General features: G+C 38.1%; 2 protein-coding genes across 2 annotated transcripts; both read left to right on the forward strand.

Moving 5' to 3' along the window:
• Positions 1-528: 528 nt before the first annotated feature.
• Positions 529-1,898, forward strand: LOC113449545 (olfactory receptor 4M1-like). Its single transcript, XM_026720638.1, is given in 2 exon segments — positions 529-1,100; positions 1,490-1,898. Coding segments are annotated over 2 exon segments (981 nt in total).
• Positions 1,899-8,588: 6,690 nt separating this feature from the next.
• Positions 8,589-9,530, forward strand: LOC113449525 (olfactory receptor 4Q2-like). The gene has a single exon (XM_026720621.1). The coding sequence runs from the start codon at positions 8,589-8,591 to the stop codon at positions 9,528-9,530; it is 942 nt and encodes a 313-aa protein (XP_026576406.1).
• Positions 9,531-9,990: the final 460 nt, after the last annotated feature.

Consider the following 9,990-nt stretch of genomic DNA (forward strand, 5'->3'; position numbering starts at 1 on the left):
TCCTCACTCTATAGATTAAAATCAAATGATTAAAAATAAGTGCTGTACTTACTTTCCAACTCTAACCCCCTCCTATGAAATAATTGCCTTATTCTAAGAGGGTATTCATAAATTTAAATCAGAAGATCATAGAATTACAAATATAATGAGAACTCGAAATATAATAGGAAAAAAATTATTGTGTCATCAACATTTAATACAATGTTTAAAAACTGAACTGCTTATTATGTACTATAATATTATCCTTTTTTCTCCCCCACCCCCTTTTCCATGGTTTCTGTTCATTTTTAGGTTTTTTCCCCCTTTATTTCAGTAAATATTTTCCATCTCCTAGTGAGTCTACTTTTCATAAAGTAGCAGAAGATAAAATTATTAGAGATGCGTATGAATAATTCTGTCCTTAGTTTATTCCAGTCCTTTGTCTTATTAATTCAGTTTTGATCAGTTGTTTATTTCCCATTCTTTTCCCCACCATTTTTCTTTTGCATCCAGAAAATGAACACTGGAACAAGAGTTGCTGAATCTGTAATGGTCCAGTCACCTTCTGCCCCATCTCACCCAGCACCTACAGGAGTGAAGAACAGCTCCTATGTGACTGAGTTCATTCTGATGGGTCTGTCCCATGAATGTGGGATCCAACTCTTCCTCATTGCTCTCTTCCTCATCTTTTATCGTATTGTCTTACCAAGCAATGTGCTGATCATTATTACCATCTGGGGAGGCACACACCTCAACTCCCCCAGGCATTTTCTATTAGCCAACTTGGCTTTTTTGGACATCTGGTATTCTTCCATCACCGCACCCAAGATGTTGGCTGACTTCTTCTCCGAGCGTAAAGTCATTTCTTTTGAGGGCTGCATTGCTCAACTTTTCTTCCTCCATTTTGTGGGGGCAGCAGAGATGTTTCTGCTCACCGTCATGGCCTACAATCATTATGTCGCCATTTGCAAGCCTTTGCATTATTCAGTCCAGATGAGCTGAAGACTTTGCATCATATTAGTGGTGGCTTCCTGGGCTGGAGGTTTTATCCATTCCCTCATCCAGGTTGTGCTAATTATCTGCCTCCCATTTTGTGGGCCAAATGAACTGGATAATTTATTTTTATTTATTTTTATTTATTTATTTATTTGATTTGTCAATCGCTTACAAGATAAAAGGTATAAGTATATACATAGTTATGAATACATGAAATGGGTACATATAAGAAAAATAAAAGAAACAATAGGACAGGGACGGTAGGCATGATTGGTGCGCTTATGCATGCCCTCTACAGGACTCTTAGGAATGGGGTGAGGTCAATAGTAGACAGTCTAAGGTTAAAGTTTTTGGGGTTTGGGGAAGAAACCACAGAGTCAGGTAGAGTATTCCAGACATTGACCACCCTGTTGCTGAAGTCGTATTTTCTGCAATCAAGTTTGGTGCAGTTAACCTTGAGTTTGTATCTATTGTGTGCTCTTGTGTTGTTATGGTTGAAGCTGAAGTATTCATCCTGTGACATCACCCAAGTGCTGAGGATCACCTGTACTGATTCCTTCATGGAGGAGATGATCATGATCTTCAGCAGTGGCCTGATTTCTGTGGTCTGCTCTGTGGCACTCTTGGTTTCCTATGCCTTCTTGCTCACTGTGCTAAAGAGGAGCATGGGCAAATCAGCTAGCAAAGCTCTCTCCACGTGCTATTCTCACATCATTATTGTTATTTTCATGTTTGGTCCTGCCATCTACATCTATGCCCGTCCTTTTGATGAATATGCACCTGATAGAGTGGTCTCTGTCTTCTATGCCATCATATTTCCACTTCTCAACCCCATCATTTATACCCTCTGGAACAAGGAAATAACTACCACCATGAAAAAGTTGGTTCTTCAGTACCTCCTCTGCAGGAAATGTGTAGGATGATGTCTGTGGAGATTCTCAGTCATCCAGGTCATGGTTGTCTCAAAGATGTTTTTCAAGAGGCAACTGGACTTTCTGGAGCTGAAGAAGCTTCTTGGGTGAGAAGCAGAACATCTTCAAAGAAAACCAGAAAGTCCAGTTGTTTCTTGAAAAAGACCTTTGGGACATATAGGGCAGAGGTGGTATTTAGCAGGTTCTGACCAGTCCTGGAGAACCAAGAGTGGAAATTTTGAGTAGTTCAGAGAACTGGCAAATACCACCTCTGACTGGCCCTGCTCCCATCTATTCTCTGCCTCCTGAGTCCCAACTGATCAGCTGGGTCTTCTTTTGTTGCTCTGCACAGAAGAATGTAGCTGGAAAGCAGGTTAGTGGGTTGGGGAGAGAATGGGATTTTACAGTAACTTTTCCCCAAGAATGGGGAGAGAATGGAGTTTTTACAATATCTTTTCCCTGCCACACCCACCAAGCCACACCCACCAAGCCATGCCCACAAATTTTGTAAATACAAATAAATACTTCATGATTTCTTTCAGGTCTACAGACTTATGATTCCTTGGAATCCTCTGCTGTGTCTTTTGAAGGAGGAGAGAAGCCATTGATGTAGAGAGGCTCCTCTCTCTAATGTCGTTACTTTTTTATTTTGCCCCAGGTGATTAGCGGTCTGGAAGTTAAACCATATGATGAATAATTGAGGGGACTACATATATCTAGTCTAATGAAGTGGAGATATGATAGCTGTCTTCCTGTACTTGAGGGGATGTTACAGAGAAGAGAAGATCAACTTATTTTCCAAAGCACCTGAGGGCAGAACAAATGGAAGATTATCAAAGGTTCAACCTAGAACTAAGTTGAAATTTTCTGACAATAAGAACAATTAATCAGGGGAACAGCTTGCCTTTGGAAGTTATGGGAGTTCCATCAATGGAGATTTTCAAGAAGAGACTGAACAATAATTTGTCCAGAATGGTGTAGGATCTCCTACCATGGATAGAGAGTTGGATTAGAAGACCTCCAAGTGGCTAAGACACTGGGCTTGTCAATCAGAAAGGTTTGCAGTTCAGCAGTTCGAATCCTAGCACCGTGTAATGGAGTGAACTCCCATTACTTGTCCCAGTTTCTGCCAACCTAGCAGTTTGAAGGCATGTAAAAATGCAAGTAGAAAAATAGGGACCACTTTGGTGGGAAGGTAACAGCATTCCGTGTGCTTTGGGCATTTAGTCATGCTGGCCACGTGATCATGGAGATGTCTTCAGACAGCACTGGCTCTTCAGCTTTGTAACGGAGATGAGTACCACCCCCTAGAGCTGGAAACAACTAGCACGTGTAAGGGAAATTTTTACCTTTACCTTTAAGGTCTTTTGCAACACTATTATTCCATGTTCTATATTCTACATTGCCACTTAATATCCAGGAGCTATAGTGAGGTCCACAACCTTTGTGGACCAAGGACTACACTTCAGCATTAGTCATAAGACAAAGACCACTCTCCGTAAAAGTGATGGGGGGAAAATTTCAAACTTTTACAGGCTCTGTTTATATCACTCAGTAATCCCAAATTGTTAGATCTTCACTTATTGAATTAATCCAAGTGGCTAGATTTCACACAACATAGTTCAAACAACTTTTTAGTGCAAAACTAATCACTTTCTAAATCATTATAAAGAAAAGAGAATGGGGAGACAGGAGGTAGAATCAGGGCAAAAAACTAAATTTAATTGAATTCAAATGTAAATCAAATTAATTAAATATCATTAAAGTGATTAGTCTTCATTTGTTTAATAATTCCCCTCTTTAGTAGCATGTAAAGTTAGAACAGTAGGATGAACTTTGGAAACTTGTGAACACAAGTGTACTCTTAGTTATCCAACCTGTACTTTTCAGCTCATTTCAATCCTTTAATTCTTCTCTATTTAATTTCACATTTATTATTTATTTCCATTGGAGTTCAAACTCTAAGCTTCTTGGGATGGGGAACTCTTCTTCTCAGTCTCAGTAAAGAGATATTATTTATAATCATTATGATTATGATCAATGATGAATATTCCTTGATCTACTTATAATCATATGTAGTGTATGATTGTAAAAAATGATTTGATGGATTTGATGTACAACTAAAATACAGGTGACATGTATACAAGTAAGCAAGCAAAAGAATAAATAAGAATAACTTTTCAATAGGCCAAAATACTAGCTAATCGTGTTAAAATGTAAGTTGGCTAGAACTTTGTCATCCTCTCCTTTGGGTCTGATTGATCAAATAATCAATCTACTCAGGTCTTTAATGAGAACTCCCAACTGTCTTGCTGACATTCAAAAGATCCATTAGTTTTTTTTTCCCCCATACTCTCATTTACCAGTTTTATGATTGGAGTCAGGGCAAATTCAAAAGCATTTACTGATGACCTAAAGAACTTATTTTAAGATGTAATTTGACAGTGAAGAGTTCTATGTAACCTCAGGACAAGTATGTAAGGTAAGATGGACAGATGTGGTAGAATAATCTTAGGAGGAAAAAAACATTAATTTTTTTCTTCAAAGAAAACATGTATAAAAGTTGAAATGTTAACTATAGCATTTATGAAAAATCTGGCTTTAGAGATTTTGTAAACCACATAGAAGTGGTGCTGAAATTATTTTCTCAACTATTGAATCAAAGTTATAGGAATAAAAGATTTTATTGCAGTGTTATTCTCTTTCCTTCAAAGATCAGACAAAAGTATCTAATCAGTAGGACTTGATGGAATCAGTTCTTGCCTATTTTTTCTCTCCAAATCATAGAATTCACAGGTAAATTGGGTCTAAATATGAATACGCTTTTGGGCTATTATATCAATTCTTTATTCATTTGTTCCTCTATGAAGTCATTTCTTCTGTTTTCATGTCCCTCTCTTTCTCTCTCCTTCCCCACTTCTCCAAACACAGAGAAAACTATGAGTATAATTCAGTTGACTGAAACATTTTCATTTGAAGGCTAGTAAAAATAAAAAGGTCCTTATATGTGTGTGTGATAACAAGTTAAAGCATGAAACTAGGAAAGGTAATCCATCATGCATGGAAAATGGGGAATCAGGGTGAGGCAAAAAAAAAAAACATTATTTTGAAATACAGATACATGGTTCTGTCTTGAAAAAAGTTCCAAGAAGTTTGCATGGAGGTGCTGATAATTTCAGCAATAAGAGATATAGAGTTAATAGCCATTTTCTATCACCTGTCTCTGAATAGTACTTGACATTTATGAAAGTATTTATTATATGTTGTGATGTTCCTTCCTGTGATGGACCTAGAAAAAGCTAGAGAAGATGGGCAAAAATGGTTTATTAAAACTTGTTGCATAGAGATGAATAAATCGCAGTTTTGGAGCCACAGAAGCTCTTTAAAAAAACCTATCAGCATTTTAGGATGTTAGCTGTCTCTTTGGATATCTGACTTTGATTGTCACTTAAAATATTTATTAAGAGTATTTATGAGGATTGGGTGTAAAGGAAAAGCCCACTGGCTGATGTTCAAGTTTTATTGGGCTTTAGCTCTAAGATGTGATTTTTCCACAAAATTCTTTCTTTGACCAGCTAGGTCCTAGGATGACCTAGTACACATTCCCCCAACCTGCATTTCTCTCCCCCACACTCTCTCTCCCTCTCCCTCTCTCCCCCTCCCTCCCTTCCTCTCTCCCACTCCACTCCACACTCTCTTCTTCTTTATCATCTCTCTTTCTCTTCTTTCCCCATCTTTCTAACTTTCCCTGCCTACCCATCTTCTTCCCATTTTACACTGGTGTGAAAAAAGTCCTTTAGCACCAATGAACTTAATTGAGGGAGGGAGATTTACCACAAAATAAGGCAGAGCTGGATCTCTTTGAAGTTCACATATTTTTACTTATTTGCTTATTTATCTTTATTTAGAGCCTCTGATCATTATTTGAGAGAAAATGAGCATTAAGAGGAATGAGTATCTTAGCTTCTACTGCACTGTTTACATGTACTTTATATGTTTTGTTGTGTGTGTGTGAGAGAGAGAGACCCAAATTGGGCCAATTAATTGTTCTTTTTATAAGTGTTTTCCCATTTCATACTAATATTTATTATTATTCAGTATTATATATATTTTTATCCTGCCTTTATTTTTATTTTTTAAATAACTGAAGGTGGCAAACATACCAAATACTCCTTCCTCTTCCAATTTTCCCCACAACAATAACTCCACGAGGTGAATTGTGCTGAAAGAAACTGTCCCAAAGTCAACCAGTTGGCTTTCATACCTAAAGCAAGACTAGAAATCATAATCTGCTCATGTCCTCATGCCTTAACCACTAGACCAGACTGTTAATTTCCCAAATTCATGAGCCAGTTTGTCTTCATGAAAATCTAAACATGACAGATTTAGTGTGTGCACGCGCGCAGGTTGGGGCCATTGACTTTAAACTTGACCTGAAGATCCTTTATATCTTAATTTATTTCTGTGTTTGTTAAAAGCAAGGTAGCCTAAATTAGCTGCAAAGAGTACAGAAGCATTCCTGCATTACAGTTTTGTAAAGTGCAAAGTCTGACATTATTATGGCTCTTTATAATCCAGATCACTGCCCACTAACTCTTCAACATTTTATAAGTAACACAGTTTTCCACATAGAAAAAGTAACTGTCCATTGTCCTAGACGGCAAAACCCAGAACTGGTTGGTTAAAATTACAAGGAAGGACTGTCAGGCTAGATGTCAGAATCCCACAAAGCTATTAGGCAATTGCCAGATTAAATTATAAATTCCCCTTTGCCAAAAGTGCTCAGACAGAGATTGGATGATCATCTGTCTCTGAGCAGAGGATTGGACTAGATGACCTCTAAAGGATTTTTTCAGCTTTCTGATTCTATGATCTTTTCAAACACAGTGAATCAACTGGGCAATTCTTTGACATTGGTTTAATTCTTTCTTTGATTTAATTTTCTTTTAATATTTTGAATGACCAACCCATATTTCAATATATTTAACTTCTAAAACTTGTTTCAAAATGTAATCCTCTCCAAGGGGGCAATTATTATTTAACATTTTAGGTATACCAATCATAGAAATTATTATTTTTTTATTTTTTCTCTATCTTTCAAACCAGTATTAAACTATAACAACTTAGATTTTGAAGGACTGCTTGATGCTAGTCTCTTAAAAGTTGTTAGATCTTCCTGAATGTTGCCATTGTCTTCAGAAGTTCAGAGAAGAATATGGCATTATAGCAATAAACTATTACAAGTCTGCAAGTACCTCATTTTCTTTTTTCTTTGTCATACTTTTTCCCTTTTATTGTCATAGCATTTTTGTGTTCTTTTTTCTCTTTGACAATGCATATATCACATCTTTTGTGTTAATATAAGTCAATAAAAAGAAATTTTTACATTATATACATTATATACCAAAAGGCTGATTAAGCTCACTCCTATTGATCAGTAGTGGTATTCAAATTCTTTTACTATCAGTTCTGATAGTAGGGAAGGATTCTGCAAAATTCCATTCCCTACCCACCCCGCAAATCTGCTTTCCAGCTCCATTCTCCTGTGCAGGGCAACCAAAGAAGACCCAGCCAATCAGCTGGGACTTGGGAGGCAGAGAATAGATGGGCGCGGGGCCAATCAGAGGTGGTATTTGTTGGTTCTCCAAACTACTCAAAATTTCTGCTACCAGTTCTCCAGAACTGGTCAGAACCTGCTGAATACCACCTCTGATATCGATATCCAAAGCTTCGATCTGCTGATCTATTTTTTTGCAATGGTTCAATTAATTATTGTGAATGATAACACTGAACGTGGGCAACCCTATTTAGTATCTCTGGTTATTAGAAAATATTTTGAATTCCAAGAATTGAATTACCTAGTTATTATATGTTAACATGATTTTCCTCATATTCAAAATTATTCGACTAGTTTAAATACATTTTGAATTTCGAGTATTAATGTGAGTTGGTATTCATATATCAATACTGAGAGAACTGGACAATTACAAGCTATGTTTGCCTCCCAATTCCTGAGACTATTTTCAATATTTGAAAAGACTCTTGTTGAGGAAACCGAGGGGCATAAATACACAGAAACTATGGGAATGAGAAATAAGAGAATACAGAATTGCAATGGACCTTGAAGGTCTTCTAGCCTATCCCATTAGACAGGAAACCCTATACCATTACAGACAAGTGGCTGTTCAGTCTCTTCTTTAAAATTTCCAGTGTTGGAGCATTCACAACTTCTGGAGGCAAGTTGTTCATCTGATTAATTGTTCTAATTGTCAGGAAATTTCTCCTTAGTTCTAAGTTGCTTTCTCCTTAGTTCTAAGATGCTTCTTTCCTTGATTAGCTTCCACCCATCGCTTCTTGTCCTGTGCTTAGATGCTTTGGAGAATAGCTTGACTCCCTCTTCATTATGGAAGCCCCTGAGATATTGGAACACTGCTATTATCCCCTAATTCTTCTTTTCATTAAACTAGACATACCCAATTCCTGAAACCATTCTTCATATGTTTTAGCCTCCAGTCCCCTAATCATCTTTTTTGCTTTTCTTTGCACTCTTTCTAGAATCTCAACATCTTATAAATAATACTATTATTTTGTTTGGGCTTTCCTTTGCCTTGGAAGCAAATCATATCTGAAGAAAGAATCCTGCTGTCTCACAGAATGAATCTGATCTCTTCCACCACCACTCAACCTCCAACTGCCAATAAGATGGATTTCCAGAAAAAGAATGGCACGAGAATCAATGAATTCCTGTTGGCAGCCATTTCTCCCACCTGGCAATCCCAAGTTGCTCTCTTTGTGGTCTTTCTCCTAGTCTATACAACCACCATTGTAGGAAACACCCTCATAATGTTAACAGTGGGGTCTGCTCCCCAGTTACGCACCCCCATGTACTTCCTCCTAGGGAATCTGTCCTTCCTGGATCTTTGCTATTCCACTGTCACAGCTCCCAAAATGTTAATGGATTTTTTGGTTGAGAAGAGAAGCATTTCCTTTGAGGCCTGCATGGTCCAGCTCTTTTTTCTCCACTTTGTAGGTGCCGCAGAGATGTTTCTCCTTACTGTCATGGCCTATGACAGATATGTGGCCATTTGTAAGCCTTTGCATTATCCCACTATCATGAATAGGCAGCTCTGTAGTTGGCTTGTAGCAGCCTCCTGGATGGGTGGTTTAATCCATTCTACAGTCCAGACTATCCTTACCATGAAGTTACCCTTCTGTGGGCCCAACTGGGTGGACAACTTCTTCTGTGATGTGCCACCAGTCATTAAACTGGCTTGCAGTGACACATATGTCATTGAGCTCCTCATGGTCTCCAACAGTGGTCTTATCTCCACCAGCTGTTTTATCATCTTGTTGACCTCCTACACCACCATCCTGGTGAAGATACGTTCTCCTGATGGGCGCCGTAAAGCTCTCAGTGTCTGCGCTTCCCACCTAACTGTAGTGACCTTGTTCTTTGGACCTTGCATCTTCATCTACGCTCGCCCTTTCTCCACGTTCTCAGTGGACAAACTGGTCTCCCTCCTTTACAATATTATCACTCCTATGTTGAATCCCTTGATCTACACTTTGAGAAACAAAGATGTGAAAATTGCCATGAGCAAATTGAGAAGCAAGGAAATAATTGTCAACAGCGATGGGAAATAGATGGATTCCCCCCCCCCCCTTTCACATCCTTATTTTATATGAATTTGTATTAGTGTTTAATCTTCCTTTTTTAAAACTTCAGGTTTATACATATACCCATGTTTCCCTGAAAATAAGACTGGTTGTGTTTGACCTTGGGGGGCTGGGGTGGGCATGGATGGGGTGGATGTGGCAACTTGATGTCACTTGTGTTGGGGGCACCTGTGGTAGCCAAGTGAAAAGGCAGGACTTCCTTCAGTCCCTCCCTCCCTCTCATTATAATTTCTGTTCCTTCCTTCCTTCCTTTTATTTTCCCTTCCCTCTTCATTCTCCTTTCTTCTTCCTTCCCTTCTTTCCTGATTTTTCCTTCTTTGCTCTCTTCTCATCTTTCCTTCTTTTTATTTTTCTTTCCTCTTTCCCCTTCCTTTCCCTTCTTGTATGCTTAAATTCAAAAGAGAAAACATTTCTCCTTTTGTTTTTT

Source organism: Pseudonaja textilis, chromosome Z (genome assembly GCF_049901715.1).
Source record: "Pseudonaja textilis isolate UNSWEBS1 chromosome Z, rPseTex1.2, whole genome shotgun sequence".
Classification (NCBI taxonomy): domain Eukaryota; kingdom Metazoa; phylum Chordata; class Lepidosauria; order Squamata; family Elapidae; genus Pseudonaja; species Pseudonaja textilis.